The 22801-nt window shown below is 38.6% G+C and overlaps 1 protein-coding gene and 1 long non-coding RNA gene across 13 annotated transcripts in view; one reads left to right on the forward strand and one right to left on the reverse strand.

Annotated features, from left to right (window-relative positions):
• kcnma1b (potassium large conductance calcium-activated channel, subfamily M, alpha member 1b) overlaps positions 1-3625 on the forward strand; it is a 110009-nt gene extending 106384 nt beyond the window's left edge. For 9 of the 12 annotated variants that reach the window (XM_084135043.1, XM_084135050.1, XM_084135048.1 and 6 more), the window contains one exon: positions 414-3625. In XM_084135043.1, the coding sequence (XP_083991169.1) occupies positions 414-601 (188 nt within the window). In that variant the 3' untranslated portion in view covers positions 602-3625. The remainder of the gene's footprint in view (positions 1-413) is intronic. The other 3 variants (XM_084135049.1, XM_084135052.1, XM_084135045.1) reach the window with 2 other exon arrangements.
• Positions 3626-15025: 11400 nt separating this feature from the next.
• Positions 15026-17296, reverse strand: LOC311096114. Its single transcript, XR_014608958.1, has 3 exons — positions 17141-17296; positions 15492-15605; positions 15026-15303 (listed from the first exon to the last, which is right to left on the reverse strand). It is a non-coding gene; the product is annotated as an uncharacterized lncRNA (long non-coding RNA).
• Between the last annotated feature and the right edge of the window lie 5505 nt (positions 17297-22801).

Below are 22801 nucleotides of genomic sequence, written 5' to 3' on the forward strand. Positions count from 1 at the left end.
ATCATTCACTCACTCTCATGTTGTTTTAAACCTGTATGAGTTTCTTTCTTCTGCTGAACACAAAAGAAGACATTTTGAAGAATGTTCGGCACCCATTGACTTCAATAGTAGAAAGAAAGAAATTCTATAAACCCATCAACCGTCTGATTACCGACATTCTTCAAAATCAGAAGAAAGAAACTTACACAGGTCTGGAACAACATGAGAGCGAGTGAATGAGGACAGAAGTTTCATGTTTGGGTGAACTGTCCCTTTAAATCATCCCAGTTTGCTTCACCCGTTCTCCTCGAGACGCTGCATAAGTGAAGCCGTCCGTCTGAATGCAACATGTACATTATAAGAACTGCTCATTTCCAAACTCCTCAATGCACGAGAGTATGCACAGCTGAACGTCTGCTTTCCCGTGTGTGTAGAGCATGCTTCAGGCCGTAACGATGTCAATCATTCTGCAGACAAAAACTGGTACGCAGATGAACCCGACAACAGCTTCCCCAGGAACACACAGCTCAAACACACCAACACACACGCAGCCAATCAGATCAATCAGTACAAGTCCACCAGCACCATCATCCAGCCAATCAGAGAAGTGGAGGAGCCTTGAGACGACACACTGAATGTGAACGTGTGTGTGTTATTCATCGACAGACTGTCTATATTAGATTGTGTGCATTTTAATAATGCTCATTGTTTTTCCTGCTCTCATCAACTTGAATAAATGTACGACCTGTAGACCTTATTCAGAGCAGCGCCGTGTGACCGCGATAGACTCGCCGGGCCTCGTTTATAAAATGTCGTGTAGAAACCGTCCTGCATTTGATCTCAGGATCATTTCTCAAATGAGCGTACGTGTGATTCAGAGAACGTGACGTGAAAGGTTTCAATTGAATCGTTTACCTTGTAAAGCCGCCTAATTAAAGCTGCAGTCTGTAGTTTCTCCTCTTTGTCTCCATCTCTGTTCGGAATCTGCAATTGCAGTTATTCGCGGAATGATCAGCTTTACGTGGGTTGTGCCTCGGCTCGGCACAGCGCGGATGAATCCGATGTTTTGAGGAGAATGTGCGGCTGTCAGTCGCCGCCGGTGTGGATCCTGGCATTCGCAATCACAGATTGTACTTTGGGAAGTGTGACCAACATAAGAATTTTCACCGGAAAATGTGAAAATCTGAACAAGTAACATCCACTTTTGTTCTGAGCAACTAAGAGAAAAAAGCATTGCAGTAAATTAGATTAAATCTAACGATCGCTCATCATATCACGTCAAACCATGCAAATTATACTTTGTTCTCAGATTGTTAATGTTAATGTCATCAGCATTGCGTGACATTTAATGCCCTTCCGATATTATCCTTGTTTCCGCACGGGCCGGTGTCAGTCTTTAGTTCTGTAGCCGCTCCGAAGTCCGAAGTCTTTTGCGTTTTACAGCGGGTGAATCTCCAGCTGGTGATCGTCGTTTGAACCTTTCTGGATCCGCCATCAAATTGCTCAGTGTAATTATATCCAGTGCTGTGAGAAAAGGCTATAAATCTCCAGCATCCTCACACTCACCGCCGACTAGCCGAGACTCTTCTTTATGTGCACAGATGTGACGGAACGACGCAAAGACATGCTCGAATTTCAAGCGGAAATCCACCAGAACCACTGGAGTTAAAAACATCATTACAAGCGTACCGGTTTGAGTCGAGCTACGGCAAGCAGAGAGTGTTGAACACTGGCTGGTGATGCACTTGCTCAATTTATTTTGGATTATTTTAACCCAAAAAACTTACGGACTGCAGCTTTAATGTCATTAACTAATAAAAGAGTGCTAGTCAACGTCCAAATCCTTTACTTGACAACGGCAAGCGGCAAGATGTGTTTAGATATTCACATAGTAAACCAACTTTATACCACACCTGCCAATGGCAAATTCACCAGCCATAAACATGCTTCCACATCAAAGACCGTTTTTATTCATATGAACGTGTGGATTTTAGCGAACACACACACACGCTAACTTCAAATATGTGCATGTTTTATAAATGAGGCCCACTGTGTGTTCAATGGCATCCGCTGTATAAAGCTGCTAGATCACTTATTTTCCATAACTCATATTGTCTCAATAATTTTTTTTGTCTGCTGAAATTTCTCGGAAGTCTTTCATTCCCGTTGAAATAAATCAAAGATGGCGCTGCCGTGAATAAGGTCTTTTCATTAATGGATAGATTGTTACCAACCAGTTGAGAACCTCTGGTTTTGGAAATAATATAGACGTATACTTAAAGAAGAGATGAGCGTAGGATGTTCTACACTTACTGTAGATGACAGAAACCTCTTCTAAATGTAATGTATAAATAAGAGTTTTACTACAGTAGGTTAATAGGCACTTAATTGGATTTACATCACTCTATTCGCAACTTATCGGAGGGAAATCCTCTCTTCAAGCCAAAGAGCTTCAATGTCTGAGATCTGGTCATGTGATTTTGATCTGGTCATGTGATTTGATCTGGTCATGTGATTTTGATCTGGTCATGTGATTTGATCTGGTCATGTGATTTGATCTGGTCATGTGATTTGGTCTGGTCATGTGATTTTTGATCTGGTCATGTGATTTGATCTGGTCATGTGATTTGGTCTGGTCATGTGATTTTTGATCTGGTCATGTGATTTGGGCACAGGTCGCGTAGAGCGGGCACAGGTCCTCCCTCGGTCCGGGTCTCTGTCCGGCACCGGATTGGCACCAGAACCCAAAAACCCAATCCAGATGCTGGACACATTTAACCTAAACTGCGATCATTAATGAATGGCAGCTTCGCCATGTTCTTGTACTATGCGTTGTAGCAATAAACATGCTAAACATCGCATTATTTCTTCTGATAACTATGCTTTTTTTTTTTTATTGTACCTCAAGTATAAATTGTGAGGGTTAATACATACTCAGCTTCATGAACCTGCTCAGATGAGGTTAAAGTTCATGGCCTGTACGACAGACATTCACTGATTAGTGCCGTTCTTGAGAACGATTAAACGCATTCCACATCTCGTGCCGATCTGCAGTATTTTACACGTGTATTTTATTTATTTAACCCTTTGCTTTCAATCTGATGAGGTTTGTACTGTTAATAACAAAGTGCTGTTAGTCATTATATGTGGCCTTGAGCATCTGTGTTCACTTCTTCAGTCATTCCAGAGTTTTCTATTAAACCCTGATCAGGTTAAACGCGTGCGTATTTATATATATGAGCCTTAACTGAGCTGATGTGAGATCAGTGCCGGGCAGAACCGGACTCGAGGGAGAACCGCTCACACACAGACCCGCTCCAGCGAACAGCATCTCCACATTTAAAGACTGGATGACTGAAAAGTGACATGAATTTGCTCAAGGTGTTTGATTATTATGTGTCATTTTGGTGATTCACACGAACACTGATGTATTTAAAAGGAAATGTCTTAAGCATTCAGTGCGAATCACGCGGTTTGATGACGCGAGACCGGATGGAAAGATGAAGATCTTGTCCTGCTGGAGTGTTTAACATGGCAACGCTGATATAAATACAATATATTATATGTACAAAAAGCTGTAAATAAAATGTACATGATTTTATTTTGTATTTTCACAGAATAAATATGGATGTATTAGTGCTGGTAACTCTGTAGTTATTTGATGCTTTTATTCAAAGTCAAGAGTCTTGATCAAAGTCATAAAAACCACAGGTGAAATGCTTATTACATGAACATACAAACTAAAAGTGATGAAAAAAAAAATACATTAGTACTTATTTATATAATTTTTTGATTTATAAATAATACATATTACATAAATAATACATTTTATAAATTTATATTTATTAATTTACTTAATATTATACATTAATGTTTATTTATAAAAAAAAAAAAGTGATGAATTATGAATGATGAACTAATTGATAAATTAAAAAAAAAAAGATAAATACATTTTATTAATGTATATACATTTATAAACTTAAATATTATTGAATTAATATTATACATTAATATTAATTTATTAAAAAATTAAGTGATGAATAAAAAAAATTCTGAAATATATATTTTTTATAAATGTATATGTATTTCATTAATTAATATATGTACATTAATATTAATTTATTAAAAAATTCAAAGATGAATTAAAAAATAAATTTAAAGAAATAAAAAACGAATTAATGAACAACTTAATTATTAAATTAAATAAATAAATTGTATTTATATACACATACACAAACATATTAATTAATTTCATTAAAAGTAATTTATTTAATTAAAATAATCAAACAAAAGTTTGTAAATATATACACACACACACATCTACAAATTTGTATGTGAGATATAAAAAGCAATTTATCAAATAAAATGTAAAATGTAATTATATATTCGTTTCGCATTGGTTATGATGCCTAACAACTCAAAAGTATTCAATCAAGAAACTGAATTTACACACTTCATTAGCTGAGATCATGTGTGATCGTCAGTGTCACAATCAGCATCAGACCTGTCTCTCACCTGAACTCCTGCATCAGCACCACGGTTTCCATGACGACAGGGAGCTCTCAGTGTTCTCATCACCGAGAGTCCGGCTTGATGAAGTCTTCTCCGGGAGAGATCTCAACAACTCCTTCATGAACTCGGAGACCATCAGAGACTCTGACAACAGGACAATGAGACGAGTGTGTTCGTTAGTGTTCAGTCTTCATTCACACGGACTGATAATGCAGGAGACAATAAAGCCATCGGGAAACTGCTATTGCTCAGAGCTCTTTCTGTAATAAATCAAGACACTTTCAATACTGTAAAACTAAGAAATCCATCAAGTATCAACTTTCTCTCTGTTTCCCATTAAATAAATCTGCTGTTCGTTTACTCGCCATCATGCCGTTCCAAACCTTGTATGAACTTTTTTCTTTCTCTGGAACACAAAAGATATTTGATTATTTTTTATTATATTAAATGATATTTTACATGTTTTATTCCAATATAAAATGAAAAATGCTAACTTTAATTCTGTGAAGCATGGCCTATAAAATGATAGTCTAAAAAAAAAAAAGTATATATATATATATAATTTTTTACAATTTTTTTTAAATGGAAGAGTTTATTGAACCTTTATACAAAAAAAAAAAGAAAAAAAGTTTGCATGTTGTTGAGTATCATATTTGATATATCAGATTTTCATCATGGCTAAAATACACAAACCAAGCAAAAACAATGTTTTTTATATGACTGAACTTCTGATGCTTGTAATGTAAATCAATGAGACCTTTATAACATTAAAGATGACACTTACATAAAATGCATATAAATATCAGTTATTGCTCTATATCTGGCAATATGTAAGATGATATTTATTTTAAATGCTTAGTTTTATGATCAAAGCTTAAAACATATAATGCAATGCAATACAATGATGAACTAATAAACCTTCCTCAAACACCGAATGATCATATTTGATACTTGTGATTTTTCTATAAAATGTTGTTTGGATAATCCAGTAAAGCTGCTTCAGTCCAGTAAGTGTTCATCTTGAAATATTACTAATAATATCAATGCTATTCTCATGTTTACTTTATAAAAACCAGTGCAGATTTGACAGCAGAAAGACACGTGAAGCACGAGCTGAAGGACGTTTGTATTGATAAAACAGTCTAAACTATCAGTCAGATGTAGTAGATTGACTGTGATCAGGTTTATCAGCAGTTTTGATCATTCATAGGCATTAGAAACTTGCATATCAAATATGATACAGTAGGATTTATAGTCTTAAGATGCATTTAGAGCGAGTTCTCTATCATCCTCTGAGGCCAATAGCAAAATCAACACGTAAATGCAACATAAACCGTCTCGCGTATCTGAGGGTCAAAGTTGTGCTTCTGCCCCGGAGCGACAGAAACACCCCGAGACTCGCGCGAGTCCGTCGGCCTCGACACACATCGACTCCGGAACGACTGCCAAAGGCCATCCATCCATTTTACATGAGCTCTCATCCTTCAGGAGAAGCTCCTGACTCGATCCACACGGCAGATCAAACATCAAACACGCGTTTCAGAGTTTACAAGCTGTTAAAACGCCAGCGAGGCCAGAGCACTTTCAGATACACACTCATAAAACTGTGAACAGAGATGCAACCGCATAATAAAATGCTCAAAACATACTTTTCAATCTGAATTGAGTTTGCTTAGGAATTCAAACAAATCAAGATAACTTCTATAAGTGTCATTTATAATCATACATTCATTTTGCACAGTATGAATTACCCAGAAACATCACACATGCAACATATGGGATATCTAAACATTTCTTTATACGTTTGAAATGTCACCTATAGATTGCATTGATATGCAATGCTTTAATTGTAAAAATCTCCCAACATTAACTCATTTAGACAAGGCTCCGTGAGTGGGAAAAATATTAACCAATAATTGAATGCACGTTTCTTCCTAATTGATAAAAAATGATGTCCCACGTTCATCATTCTTGCTGCACTGTCTATACATTTCTTCCATAACATTTCGTTCCTCACATCCATTTCTTGATGACGTTTGCATTGTATTACCATATTTCTGTGTTTGTGTTTTAAATGTCATGTTTGTTCCTATATTGGGATGCTTTACACACTCCCAGCTCAAATAAAGCTCTGGCAGGGTGAAAAACGAGTGTGCGGATGGAAAGGATCGTGGTGTGTAAGGCGATGCTGTTCTTTTGCTAGCGTGCTTCCAGTTCCACAATGATCCGTGACATTAATTCCCACATTATTGATGGGCTGTTGTCAGAAATGGCCAGCTCAGCTCAGCAAACCGGCCAGATCACATCTGATCATCACAGACATCAGTTACACACACACACACACTCCGTCCTGAACATCCAGATCGGGTTCTTAATGACTTGTCAGAAGAGACGTCTAGTTGGATATCAGGAGATTGTATCAGTGAAGACGTTCATACTCTCTGAATTATTAATATGGATCATTTGAACTCTGTTCAGTAAAATAAATTAAAATAAATCTGATATTTAACATATTAAACATCAAGTACCAGCTATTACTTTATTGTACAGTGTTTATGCTTATGGAAATATTGCCATACTGTAGTATTCACACATTATACGCAATGCGACTGAAATTACTTTCTCTCTGTTATATTTGCAACGTTATCTCATATTTCGCTCTTAATAGTTTATTTATAAATGCATTCTATCTCTTTGACCAGAACTATTGTTACAATCACGACCGAAAACAAAAACAGCATTCAATCCTTCGTCTCTCAGTTATAATGAAATCATACTAAACTGCCAGTAGGTGGCAGCAAACCATCATCTTAACGAGTGAGTCATTGAATCATTCATTCAACCAATTCGTTCAAAACGGATGATTCATTCAGGAACAAAGCAGAAGTGAGTGAGTGACTTGTCGAGTCATTCATTAGAACGATTCGTACAGAAACGCAGATTCGTTTAGTAACGAAACTGAAACTGTGTTGCGCGCAATGACTCCACTGTTTGGAACTATTTTTTTTAATTGTTGCATAAAATCAATAACACATTTGTAAACATGCATATATTCAGGAAAACAGCACTTTTGCTCGTGTGATATTGCTTATAAATATTAAAAGTGAGAACTTACACAGAGACCCTTTTTTTAACCATATCTTGGTTTTTTGGTTTGGTTTTTGGAAGCATTTTTATTCATTTTGGTGTCATTTTTGCCCCCAACCGCAAGCGGAAGCTTCTTTCTCCCCTTCTGTTGCAAGGCCTGTTTCAAGTGAAATGGGCGAAACATCCGCTACTGTACGAGGCACGCGATTGGCTGTCGGTACGGTAGGTGCGTTCAAGTCACTTTCGTCGGAGTAAGATGACGGTGTGCTTTCTCCTAATTAATTACACAAAAATACAGCAAGGTTCTTAAACTCTAGTTATAGAAAATGAAGAACAAAGATTTGCATAAGGTGTTTTTATGTTTTTTAGTTCATTTATGAAGCCACTGCAAACTTTATCATTACATATTACATTGTTATTTTATAATGCTATCATATTCTGTGCAGGCAATTAGCTTACTGCGCTGTATAAATAGAAAAGCCTGACAATATCACAGCTAAATACCTTGAAGTATTGTGGTTTTCCACCATGTTTCTCACTGACACAACTCGTAAAGATCGGAAAATCCCGAGCTTCCCACTCGTATTTACGACATTGTGGTGGCGTTCATGTGCATTCAACTCGTAAATACGATCTATACGAGATGAATTGCATTGTTTCACACTGCACAGGTTTGGCACATGCGGGGTTAACAGACGAAAGCGCCACTAACCCGGTAGAAATCTGTGCTTGTTTGATTATTGCATTAATGTAGAAGCTACACTTTCAATAACAGTGATGTGACACTAGTTGGGAAAAGTAGCTTGTTACTGGATATGTCAATGTTGAACTGAAAACAGTGCATGGATCGGCGTCTGTGCATCCCAGAACATCTTGTGTTTTAAAGGCCATTATTTGTTTGCGTGTTGCATCATTTCTGCATATCAGCGCGTGGCGTCTGTCTTCTGTCTGTCTTCTGTCTGACTGACGCATGACTGACGGTTCCGTCTCTCAGAATGAGCACAAACTGAAGTCTTGTCAAAAACATTGAGGGATGTCCATAGAAACACACAAAAACATTGAGAGACGTTGTCAAATGTGTAGCGCGAGAGGAGCAGAGGAACGCTGCAGCTGCCATATTAATGGTCAGTGTTACCCATGATGCTGAGCAAGTCTGACATCACATCCTGTCACCTTCACAACAGGCTTCAGTTACCTGTCATGATGTTTCTGCCGTGTAACCAAACTGTACACTAACTATACAAAGATCAATTGTGTTGCCTCATAAAGAACTACTGCATGAGATTTATGGAAAAGTGTGTTGATAAATAGTAGAGATGCACCAATTTATAGACTTACAATCGGGCGATAAAAGCTATTATTTTCACTATCGGTTTAAAAATTATCCTGTCAATTAAAAGAGTGTGAAAAACATGTCAGACTGCAACTCATACTGTGTGTGAAGAAAATCTCTCTTGTGTTGAATTTAGGGCAAGCTAACACGACAATAACGCTTTAACAGCTAAAAACACATTATCGGGCTTTATTTGACCCTATGAAGCACCCGTAGTTCAAGCAGTTTTTCCCTATAGGCTATACTAAATATTATTTGTAGCACCTCCTGTCCAATAATCGCAAATTCTGTACATTTTATCACGAAATTCAAACAATAAATGGCGTTTTGGCGCTCTTAAATGTGATCGCTGTAGCGCCTAAAGCGAGTCTTTTCTTCCACTTTAATACAAATAATATCTCGAAAAACATGCATGAATAGCAGAGGGTATGTTGAAAGATACAGTGCAACTTACCGAAATCCGTATGTCTCATGTAATCACTCAATCTGTGTTTCATCTGCGAAAAGACATCAGTAAAATCAGCTTGTGAACAATATCACTGAATGTTGGATTTATATTGATGCATCTCTAATAAATAGTGCATTTCTTATACAACGTAAATTCCTTAAACTTCCGGATTGAACTCCGACAGGTTCAGTTAACCCCGTGTGATCATCATCATCATCATCATCCTCACAGTGAGGAGATCGGGACCAGACGTCGAGGTGTGAGAGACTGTCACAGTGTGTTAATGTGAGCCGTGACTCTCACGACCTCACAGCGAGACTCAGCTGTTCCTGCTGACCGTCGGTGTGTTAATGTGTGTGAAGCTCCGGGGAGATCATCGGGCAAACGTCTCACCACAGAAAGACATGGCATTGCTGTCGGCACATGCATTATATGCAGTATAGGCATCTGTTCATGCCTGCACTCACTGCATAAAAGCCTTTTCAAGGGTTCATTTAGACTAAAAACAAGGGAAAAAAACATTTACTGTAATGCATTTACAAGTGCATTGGGATTAAACATAAAAACACAAGGTGTGCCCACTGAATGCATCATTTCTGCAATGTTTTGGCACCTGATTCAATCAATTTATGCAAATTGTGTAATTAGATGGAAAAAATGCATGCAAATCATGTACAAAAACATGCAAAAAAATGTGTGTTCAATGCAATGTGGATGTGCTGTTTGAACATTTTAATGCACAGCACAAAAAAAACGCGTTTGTGTTACTGTAAATGTCAGCCTTCCAGAGCAGAATGACAGGCAGTAACTGTAATAAGAACTGGATTGAATCAGAGAGTCTCTGCTGCAGCCGCTGGAGTCAAACACACGCTCACACACAACCAACAGACTTTAATTGGGTTGTTAATTGATTTTCTTGTCAAGCTTTAGTACCATGATGGATGGCTCATTTTCTGCGAGTGCTGAACACACACACACACACACACACACATACAGGGCCTATGCTGTTTCTCATCTAATGTCAGATGTGGGATATCCCTACTTGAAATTCTCAGGTTTCCGACCTTTTGTATGCTGGGATCAGATTCAGTGTGGGAAGCGGGAGTGATTGTGGACCAGTTTTGCACAAGAACACAATGGCTATGTTGGTCCACCAGCTCTAACCAGTATAAACCAGTCTGGACTGACATTGAATTCATGCTGGATTTTTTCAACAGGGATGTGCATCATTTTATCAAAAAAAAAAAGTAAAACATTTTTTTAAGCATAATAACAATTCTTGTATAATAATATAATTTTATGCATGCATGCATTTTCTTATATTGCACTACCATTGAAAGGTTTGGGTTCAGTAAGATGTTTTAATGTTTAAGAAGTGTCTTCTGCTCACCATCATTTATTTGATCATAAATACAGTAAAATTGTGAAATATTATTACAATTTAAATCAGCTGTTTTCTATGTGAATATATAGTAAAGTGTAATGTATTCCTGTGATCAAAGCTGAATGTTCAGCATCATTACTCCAGTCTTCAGTGTCACATGATCCTTCAGAAATCACTCTAATATGATGATTTGATGCTCAAGAGACATTTATGATTATTATCAATGTTGAAAACAGTTGTGCTGCTTCATATTTTTGTGGAAACTAAGATTCTTAATTTACTTTTAACATTTTTAAATCCAAACTTTTACTTAATTGAATGCGTCCATGCTGAATAAAAGTATTAAAAATCTTACTGACCCCAAACTGTTAAACACAAGTGCACTGTATATCACTGATATTACTCATATTAATAATAAATTATATTGTTTTCTACATCTGAACATTTTTACCTGTATTTTATATCCCTGTTAAAATGGTGTTTCTGATGGTCTTCTGGAATATGATGCAGACAATCACTCAAAGAGGAGGAGGACATGATTCATAAGTTCAGGATTCTCCTGGATCTCCGTCTCTAAAGACTGACGTCTGTTGCGCTGTTCAGTGTCAGAGTCACTTCATCTTATTAGAGAAGATCCCAGAACATACTGCACAGATCTCTGAATCATCTCTCTGATTCAGAACATATTGGTTCTTCAATATAGTTTATGAGAGCGTAAGCCTGTCCAAATCTGACCTGCCAATGAACTCCTACAGGCGGTTGAACTAATGAAAGCAGAGACGGTTTATAATGCTCACAAGACTCGAGCTTTTCATTTATTTTTCAAGGAAAAGTCACATACTGTCTTTACTTCATAATTTAAAGTCCTCCTGTGGTGAAAATCAAGTCTTTACTGTTGTTTATGTGTCTATGTGGTGTTTTTAATGTGCTTTAAGAAAAAAAACGTGTAAATTCATAAGTCGACACCATTGCTGAGTATTTTCTCCTTAAAACTGCAGTGAACCAAAGACAGTCTCAAAAACACGCTTTGAAATCGCTGGTGTTTCTGACGTCACAAACTACCTTGTAACCAATCAGATCAACGTGTGATCGTCAACCAGTGGATCTCTGAGCTGAGTGAGTGAGTGGAGGCGGGGCTCATTTGCATATTCATAGAACCGCGCATACTAAATGAGGCGAGGGTGTCGAGTTACATTCAAGCTGTTTTAAGACATAAATGTATTTTCAAGGAAAAAAACATTTAAATTATATCATTTTCGTGATTAAGTATGATTTCAAGGGATACAATTATAGAGGGACTTTAAAGTAATATTTCAGTCAAAAATGAACATTCAGTCATTATATACTCAGCTTTACTCGTGAACTTTACACAGTTATTGAACTGAACCGAATCAACATTGAGCTGGATATTGGCCTTCTAGAGCTGCTTTAAAGCTGGATTTGAATATTTGATGAAGTTTGCATCATTATTTTCCAGTGAAGCTGCTTTGAAACAATCTGTATTATATAAAGTTACACTGGTTTGGATCAACATGAGGATGAGTGTAAAAAAAAGAAAAAAAAGTCAGAATTATTCATTTAATAATGTCCCCCTGCGTGCGAAAGGATCCCAGACGTCTCTCCTGTGGGGCGTTTGACCTTCAGAGTTCAGACTGTGCAAAGACTCCCAGATTCCCAGCGCTGATGTTGTTCATCTGTCCAGGATTATTCCTCTGACAGACTGATCAGGTCCTCAATCCCGCGCACGTGTCCCGCGGGACTGACAGGTTTCATTAGCACAGGCCTGGGAACAGTTATTACCCAGATAAAGCCAGATCACGGCGGAGGAAATTGAATTCGAGAGGACATCAGTTCTCACGGAGAGAGATCGGACGCCAGACGAGAGGCTGGATGAATGTCAAAGATACTTCTGCAATCTGCGATAGAGCAGGACACACTGCAGCGCTGCCGAGCCGAGATAACAACATCCCGATCCCGGGAAAATTAACATCCAGGAGAAACTGCTGATCCACAGTTTGTTTTACAGCCTTCCCAGTTAATTGAGCAGCAGCTCGTCTGTTAAAAACAATTTCTGGGAGGGAATTCAACAGGAATGAAATGCTTCGGATGGTGTTGTCTGTCTAAACAGGGAAATGGGGATGGGAAAAATATGAGATGGGAGGGAAACATTTATTTCAATGCTTTTGCGTTCTCTCGCAAACCTTCGCGTTCCTCAGAGAAACTGCGTTCACTCGCAAATAACTCAAAAGGTATGGAGCCCCTAAAGGGACATGGTGCTGGAAAAAATGTGAGACTTGAGGAAAATATATTTATTAAATGTTTTTGCGTTCTCTTAAGAAACTTTGCGTTCGCTCGGAAAGAACTCAAAAGGTTTGCGTACGAACGCATAGTTTCTCGGGGGAACGCAAAACATTTGTGGGAGAATGTATAGCATTGTCAAATTTTCCCTCCCATCTAATTTTTTCCCATCATCATCCCGTCCCTTTGGTGGTTATGTAGTGGTTATGTTATGTCTGCATAAAATATATAAATGGAACAAATTTTAAGCCACTTACGATAAATGTGAATGCACTGCATATCAATATAAATGTGTGTCTTTTAAAGGTGCGTCGTCTCATTTCTGCACCATTTGCCACATAAAAAATAATGCTTTTGTAAATCATAATTATGACAAAAAGTCTATATTATGACATAGGCCTGCTAAATCAGAATCATGAGATAAAGGCCTGGTTTCACAAACAAGGCTCAGATTAAGCCAGGATTCGGCCTTAGTTCAAGTAGGACATTTAAGTAGCTTTTATAAACAGGGAAAAAAACACATAACTGGTGTGAATCTTGAGACAAAACAATGACACTGACATATTTTTAGATGCTTTCAGTAAAAACAGCTCAAACATGCATTTTAGTCTGGGACTAGATTAAGCCTCGTCTGTGAAACAAAGTTAGGACTTAAAAAGTCATAATTATGACATACAGAGTCATAATTTAGACTGATTTACCAAAGCATGAGGTGGCGGAAATGATTCCATAATAAGCAGCATCAAACATAATTATCTTAATTAAAAGTTCTGATTATTTCCAAGCAAATGTTCAATCACTTTCACCACACCCCTGCCTGCTATTGGTCAGTCAAACTGACAGCCTCACGTGATTGGCTGAGTCAGTGGCCGTCTGCATAAACTGCTTAGACTAGTCTTAAAAGTTAGTCATCTAATTGTTTTCTTCAAGACTGCATGGTTAAAAAGTTAGATCGGTGTAATTTAAATTGGAAAAGTAAACTCTTGGTAAACTGCTAGTTAGTCAAACTAGTTCTTCAGACACAGTCTTAACATAGTGGCTAAGTTTATGCAACGCTCAATGCATGAAACTGACACACCATAAACGTACAAGAGTACAAATTAATTTTTAAAGTTTTTTTATAATAGAAAAAAAGTTTCATGCAATCTGCCATGTGTGGGTGTGAACTTATCTGAACAAACACACTGGACGCAAACGAATCAAAAGGTAAAACCAGGGCAAATTCTTTTAGTCACACATGATTGATTGATTTGTCTCTGAAATTGCTGTGTAATAATGTCTGTGATTGTGATGTTGTTCACGTGTGAGCTGAACACATGAGTAATGGCGGTAATTAGCGCATTTTCCTGGCAGTAAGTTCAGTCTAAATGAGGATGAATGGCTCATTAGTTAGTCTTAATTAGCAGTGGACTAATGTCGTAGTAGTAATTGCACTGGTGTGTTACTCTCTGCTCACCGCTGCTCTTTTCAAACAGCTCTCTTCATCATCAGTGACGAAGATAATGATACAAGAAGAAAATTGAATTATAGCTTGGGAAAAGCGTCACCCTGAACCCTGGATGGCAAGAGCTTTCGTGATTCCCACACTTTCCCACGACCTTTCTTGATTAATGCATTGGAATATTTTTTATTAGTGAATTCCCCAGACTCGTCAAGAACACATAGTAAATGCATTATAGAAATACCCATAACCTTTTTTGCATAAATTTTGCTTATTTCCATGACTTTTCCAGGCCTGGAAATCACAGTTTTAAAATTCCCTGACATTTCCATGTTTCCCATGAATGTTCTTCACAATTGAAACGGTTTTGATTCAGTTTGATTGGATTGCATACGTTTTTTTAACTGGGTTTACTGGGTACAAAAGCACTTCAGAGGAAGAACTAGTCACCAAATTTGACAAAAATGCGATTAAATCTTTGGAAGATTGAGAGTTTGACGGCATCCAAATAAAATCATGTACAGTATTCAGTGAAGAACTTACTGATGAAGTGTGTTTCAGCCTCTGTCATTCTTGGATATCCGACATTCGTCATGTTGGCATCGTCCCTCTGGAGTCTTGCATCATATGACCTGACACTCTCACAGGAAACACATCATAGGAAAGAAGAGAAAAAGAGATGATAACTCTGATTGGCAGGAGTTGAAAAGCTTCACCTGTCACACAGAATCAGTGTGTTTTGTGGTCAGTGTCAGTCAGGATGGATGAAGGTTCATTCAGACAGCTGAACCAATCAGAGGTGTCAGAACAGGCCACGCCCACTGCAATTTTGTCAGTAAAAAATGGGAAAAGCTCATTAAAAATGTACTGTTCAATACTCAATATATATTGTCTCTTGCTTAATATGGACCTACTTTTTTTTTTTCTTTTTTTTTTTCTGATAAAAACTCAAAGTTTAAGCACTAAGACACTTTAGTTGCCACTATTTAATACAACACAACCTCTATACCTTCTTGCATGAAGAGAAATACAGCATGAGATGATGGTGAGATGTCAGACGTCTCGTATCCCGCTGCGTCTGCGACTGAGTGAAACTGAGTCATAACCTCCCGGATCTGATCCGCTGCGAGGACACAATATGAGAGTTTATTAAGACACCGTGATCCTCGAGCTTCAGTCAGCTTTATATATCTCAGAGAGGACAGAGAGGACGACGACAGCAGAGGATCGCTCAGCTTTAAAGCCTCTCTGCTGTCTCGAGACATGATAGCGATCTGAATACAAAACAGGTGAACTAAATAATGAATAACCATGGAAACTAAAGATGGCGAGAAACTAAGGACAAAGGAAACAATGTAAACTAAAAGCCCTTGAAAATGAATAAGAAATTGTATGATATTCTATCCTTTGCTGCCAGAAAAAATATTTTACTATTAGTGATCTCTTAAAGGTTGACAGGGTTTGAGTTCATTCCCCTGGAGCGTCTTATCAAAAAACATTTAAAAAACATACCAGTTTTATAAAGTCTGGACCCCACATCTGGACTATTTGGAAAATCATCTTCGCCCGATTATATTACAAGGAATATTGTAATTATATAACTCTCTGCACATTGAATCTTTCCTCTTCTGCATCTTTTTGAAATATGTTATTGTATTGTTTTTATTCTATAATATATTTTATTATGGTGTAGTTCTGTTTTATATACAAATCTGAGCTATTGGTGTTCCTTTATTTTTATTTTATTGTACAGTTTTTCTATTTTTTCTATTTTCTTGTTATATTTGTATTATAATGAAAATTCAATAAACATAATTATATTTTAAAAAGCCCTTGAAAATGAGAACCAAACACAATAAAAAAAAGTGACTATGGCCATGTCTGAAATCGCATACACTCTTATAGATACTTATTTTGAATAAGTAAGTCACGTCCGATAAAAAAAGTAGCCTATACGCTCTATATAGTATTAATGTGTGTGGTATGAATGTACTGTGAATTCGGACATACTTCTTTTGTCACATATTGTTTATTGCCTACTAGACCTTATGCGCCAGAGAAACGAGGGCGCCGCCATCTTTAGAATATTGTCTTTTAACTTCCGTTTTTGCGGTCGCTCTGTATATTTCTATGGCATTGCTGTCCAGGAGTAATTAGCTTTTGAAGTGGATTTACTTAATGTAAAGTTAACGAAAGTTATCATGAGGACTGTAATGTTTAAAGCAGATGACTTAACAAATGTCAGTCGACCGGGAAGATTTTAAAACGAGCCGTTCATTAATAAACACGCAAAATCGCGGTGAAAATACAGACCGGAAGTCACAAGACAACGAGCGCAGCGCTGAAAAGGGGCGGGGCTACACGAGGTTTGCGATCTTGTTCAATCTTGTTCTGCATTTAATTTCATGTTTACTTAAATACTGTATTACAATAATGAAAAGAACTCAATCCAAACAAATTCGTAATGTTCCTAAAATATAATTTCTTAATGAGTTATGATTGAGTTATTTTCATTAAACGTGACCTTATGTTGCTGTGAGCTTCACGGCTGCATCATGTTGGATTATAATGAGTTTTGAGCCCTTCACAGATAACACAGTGCTGTCCTTTCATAACAGGCTGACCTCACAGACACTCGATCTCTCTAATGGAGATTACCTGTCAATAACGTAATGCAGTCCTTGAAGGGGCGGGACGCACAGGCTGAAGGTGAAAGAACAAGCCTGAAATACTTTCATGTACCTCAACAGATATTCACTAGATGAAAACAAGAAGAAAGAATTAAAGGATCAAACCTTTCAGCTCTCAGTCATGTCCTCTTGTTCTTGATCCCCGTCTCTTGACTTTCATTTCCCAAGTATCTATAGTTCAAATCCAGTGTCCTTTCATTGCCAAACAATAAAGTTGATACTTAAATCTCCTGAGTGTTGTAAGAGCAACATCTGAGCAATAAAATGTTTCTCTGGGAAGATGTTTATATGTTTGATTGTTTTTATGAATTGTTTTTGCACATCATCAAAATTGCACATTTCAATCAAGTGCATTTTTTTGTTAATAAATATGCATACACTCACCTGCCACTTTATTAAGAAACCCAGGGCCTAAAAGGAACAAAAATCGGCATTAGCGAGTCTATGAAACGGTGTTAATCGCCAGTTTGCCGGTAACATTTTTTATGAATTCTAACAATGGAAAATTGTGAAAACACGAAACTTTAAGCCTCGCCAATGTAATATTCAAGTTCGAGAAGATGTGAAAGTCAACTCAATTCGTTGTTCAAGTTCATAAACAGTTGAGAAATAAAACGCATGTGTAACAGTATATTGGACCCGTGCAGCTCTTAAAGTGACAGCAGCCTAATAAACCTGCTGTGGTCTGTGTTTGTGATGTTAATCAAACAACAAAAGACAAAGAACAAACACTCATTGCTCTTGACTGAATAACCTTTGTAACTTTAATTACTTTATATAAAGTCTTCTCAGTCTGGTAACATGATACACTGATGAGCTTTAAATATTCTCCAGGAGACACTAACAATCCTGTCACCACGTCTGCAGAAGTCCAGCTCTGTGTTTTACATTATTATTCATTCTCACATAGAGACAAAGTGTTAACTGCATAAATCTCCCCTGACATTCAGTTCAAAGAGGGTTTCACTGACTGACACACACTCGACAGGAACACTGACAACAATCTCTCAACCCATCCGCCTCTGTGGAGACCGACCAAATCTCTCCGAACGCCATCAACAATACAGGGATGTCCGAGAGGAATCGTGCAAAAGAAAGAGGAAAATTAACATCATCACTCCTGACACAAAGTTTGACTTGTGAGTCTCATGGGTTTTCTCTCAAGAGTCCGTCTGTCAAAGTCATTAATCTCGTCTCCTTCATGTCTCTGGAGTCTTTGTTTACCGTTGCCATGGAAACAGAGGGCAGGGGGTCACGGTGTGACATCATCACTGGCTCCCGCTGGTCATTTCAGACCAGAGTGTGATTCAGGTTTCAGTGTTTAACCCTGTGGTGATATTTACATATCATACTGTATATTATATTTATTTATTATTATATATTACACATTTATTTATCTTTTATACACTAGGAGTCAAAAGATGGTAATAATTAAGATTTTTAAATATATAATTTATGCTCACCAAGGCTGCATTTATTTAATAAAAAAACAGTAAAAAATTTGAAATATTATCACAATGTAAAACAGCTGTTTTCTATGTGAATATACAGTAAAGTGTAATTTATTCCAGTGATCAAAGCTGAATTTTCAGCATCATTACTCCAGTCTTCAGTGTCACATGATCCTTCAGAAATCACTCTAATATGATGATTTGATGCTCAAGAGACATTTATGATTATTATCAATGTTGAAAACAGTTGTGCTGCTTCATATTTTTGTGGAAACTGATAAATATTTTTTTTAAGCGTGTGTTCTGACGTTTATTTATTATGCATGAGCTAAATGCAACGGATATAAAAACCTGACGTGTTTCATGTTCAATCAAGGCAGATTTGTTTGCTGTTATGATAAATATGATCTGAACTCACATGCTCATGTCGTGCGGTGAGATGTGATGAACTTTGCTCTTCCTCACTGAATCTCTGATCATCTACCCTCACACACACACACACTGCGCGTCAGTGGGAGAGATTTGCTCTCTTTGATTTCTCTGGGATCACAGGGAGATGTTGGTGTTGAAAAGCTTTTAGCAGCCCGTCTCCCTGAAGAACACAGACGTGTGTGAAGTGTGTGTGTGTGAGTTCTGCTGAAGGCTTCCTCGGAGACACACTGCAGAAGACACAGAAACGCTCATAATCAGTCCTTCTGTCTGGAGTTCCAGTTAAAACATCTAAACATCCACTAAACAAGAAACATTTGCAAGAGAAGCAAAATAATGTCTGATAATACATGCATTTTATTTTTCTTGCTTTAGACAGTAAAAAAAGATGCGTTCTCTCTCTCTCTAACACACTCACACACACATACACATAAAACAAGAAAGAACAGTTATGTATGATAAGAACAACACCACATCATAAGGCAGTAAACCCCGCATTTCAGAGTTTTTATTATTGACTTGGTGTGTGTGTGTGTGTGTGTGTGTGTGTGTGTGTGAATCGCCAGCAATTACAAATTAATCCATTCAGTCCCTCAACGACCAATAAACCTGATCAGTTTTTATTTGCACACATATAAAATCAGTCTCCAGAGGCATGTGGCTGCCGTTTCCTCTGAATCATCATTACGGTGTGTGTGTTTGGGGAGATGCAGGCCTGAAAGTGTGTGTGTAGAAAGATGTTCTGATCAACATGAGCTCTGCTTTGCAGGAACCGTGCATGATCATTTTGTTCGAGAAAGGCAATGTGAACTCACAATATAAGCCTATATATCCAGAACAGAGAGTGTGTGAATGCATCAGAATATTGGGACGGGATGCTTGATTCTGATTGGCATTTGTGTATATATATTCTCAAAAACATTTATTCTTTCTGATGAAACATCACTGAATTCATCAGATCTATTACCTACTGTAGTTTGTGCTGTGGATTTCCCTCCAAAGTGATGTCACTTCCTGGAGGATGATGTCATTAAGGAACTGGCTTTTGTTAGTTACAGATTTTAACAGAACAGTAAAGGAGCTATATGTAATCATTTTCATGTATTAATCCCCCTTTTATTGGCAATTATAAACAGCTTGTAAAAACGAGACTTTCCTCGACTTCCTAGGTTGTCTATGAAATTCGGGAAAGTCGGGACGTTTTTGCCGGGAAAATCAAAAGTATGTGACGTTTACGCTCCCAAGAACCTCTTCTTCCTTCAATGACACATGAAACGAATGCTTATACAATGTTCAGGATAACACCGAAAGAGCCGTTCTGTGCTGTAATGTCAATGTGTCCTGCAAAGAAAACGATTCATTCAAGCTATATTCTCACAGTCAGATCTAATGACCTCATCTGTGAATCTCAGATCTGCAGCAAACATCCACATCTCTATGATCAGATGCTTTCAGAACTGCTGTTTCTCACAGTTTGTTGTGTTTATTTTGTTCTTGAGAGGAAAGAGCAGCACATATTCACGTATTCATCTAACCGTCGCTCTCCACAGCGTCGAGATGTTCGTCAACAGTATATCAGTGCATAGATATTTCCAGTTTCTTTTTACCTCTAAGTGAAGAACGAACAAGCCCTTCGCCGTGAGTATATCGGGTCTTGAATCACGTTCAGTCTCGTGTGTTACGTGTTTACGAGTGCAAGCTCTTGTGTGTTACGTGTTCACGAGTGCGAGCTCTTGTGTGTGTTACGTGTTCACGAGCTCTTGTGTGTTACGTGTTCACGAGCTCTTGTGTGTTACGTGTTCACGAGCTCTTGTGTGTTACGTGTTCGCGAGTGCGAGCTCTTGTGTGTTACGTGTTCGCGAGTGCGAGCTCTTGTGTTACGTGTTCACGAGCTCTTGTGTGTTACGTGTTCACAAGCTCTTGTGTGTTACGTGTTCGCGAGTGCGAGCTCTTGTGTGTTACGTGTTCGCGAGTGCGAGCTCTTGTGTTACGTGTTCACGAGCTCTTGTGTGTTACGTGTTCACAAGCTCTTGTGTGTTACGTGTTCGCGAGTGCGAGCTCTTGTGTGTTACGTGTTCATGAGTGCGAGCTCTTGTGTGTTACGTGTTCGCGAGTGCGAGCTCTTGTGTTACGTGTTCACAAGCTCTTGTGTGTTACGTGTTCACAAGCTCTTGTGTGTTATGTGTTCGCGAGTGCGAGCTCTTGTGTGTTACGTGTTCATGAGTGCGAGCTCTTGTGTGTTACGTGTTCACGAGCTCTTGTGTGTTACGTGTTCGCGAGTGCGAGCTCTTGTTACGTGTTCACGAGCTCTTGTGTGTTACGTGTTCACGAGTGCGAGCTCTTGTGTGTTACGTGTTCACGAGTGCGAGCTCTTGTGTGTTACGTGTTCACGAGCTCTTGTGTGTTACGTGTTCACGAGCTCTTGTGTGTTACGTGTTCACAAGCTCTTGTGTGTGTTATGTGTTCGCGAGTGCGAGCTCTTGTGTGTTACGTGTTCATGAGTGCGAGCTCTTGTGTGTTACGTGTTCACGAGCTCTTGTGTGTTACGTGTTCGCGAGTGCGAGCTCTTGTGTTACGTGTTCACGAGCTCTTGTGTGTTACGTGTTCATGAGTGCGAGCTCTTGTGTGTTACGTGTTCACGAGCTCTTGTGTGTTACGTGTTCGCGAGTGCGAGCTCTTGTGTTACGTGTTCACGAGCTCTTGTGTGTTACGTGTTCACGAGTGTGAGCTCTTGTGTTACGTGTTCACGAGTGCTACGTGTTCACGAGCTCTTGTGTGTTACGTGTTCACGAGCTCTTGTGTGTTACGTGTTCACGAGCTCTTGTGTGTTACGTGTTCGCGAGTGCGAGCTCTTGTGTTACGTGTTCACGAGCTCTTGTGTGTTACGTGTTCACAAGCTCTTGTGTGTTACGTGTTCGCGAGTGCGAGCTCTTGTGTGTTACGTGTTCATGAGTGCGAGCTCTTGTGTGTTACGTGTTCACGAGCTCTTGTGTGTTACGTGTTCACAAGCTCTTGTGTGTTACGTGTTCGCGAGTGCGAGCTCTTGTGTGTTACGTGTTCACAAGCTCTTGTGTGTTACGTGTTCGCGAGTGCGAGCTCTTGTGTGTTACGTGTTCACAAGCTCTTGTGTGTTACGTGTTCGCGAGTGCGAGCTCTTGTGTGTTACGTGTTCACGAGCTCTTGTGTGTTACATGTTCGCGAGTGCGAGCTCTTGTGTGTTACGTGTTCACGAGCTCTTGTGTGTTACGTGTTCACGAGCTCTTGTGTGTTACGTGTTCACGAGCTCGTGTGTTACGTGTTCACGAGCTCGTGTGTTACGTGTTCGTGAGTGCGAGCTCTTGTGTTACGTGTTCATTAGTGCGAGTTCTTGTGTTATGTGTTCACGAGTGCGAGCTCGTGTGTTGCGCGTTCACGAGTGCGTGTGTATTACGTGTTCAAGAGTGCGAGCTCTTGTGTGTTACGTGTTCACGAGTGCGTGTATTACGTGTTCAAGAGTGCGAGCTCTTGTGTGTTACGTGTTCACGAGTGCGAGCTCGTGTGTTGCGTGTTCACAAGTGCGTGTGTATTACGTGTTCAAGAGTGCGAGCTTGTGTGTTGCGTGTTCACAAGTGCGTGTGTATTACGTGTTCACGAGTGCGAGCTCGTGTGTTGCGCGTTCACGAGTGCGTGTGTATTACGTGTTCAAGAGTGCGAGCTCTTGTGTGTTACGTGTTCACGAGTGCGTGTGTATTACGTGTTCAAGAGTGCGA

Source organism: Abramis brama (assembly GCF_963993115.1).
Source record: "Abramis brama genome assembly, chromosome: 14".
Taxonomy (NCBI): Eukaryota; Metazoa; Chordata; class Actinopteri; order Cypriniformes; family Leuciscidae; genus Abramis; species Abramis brama.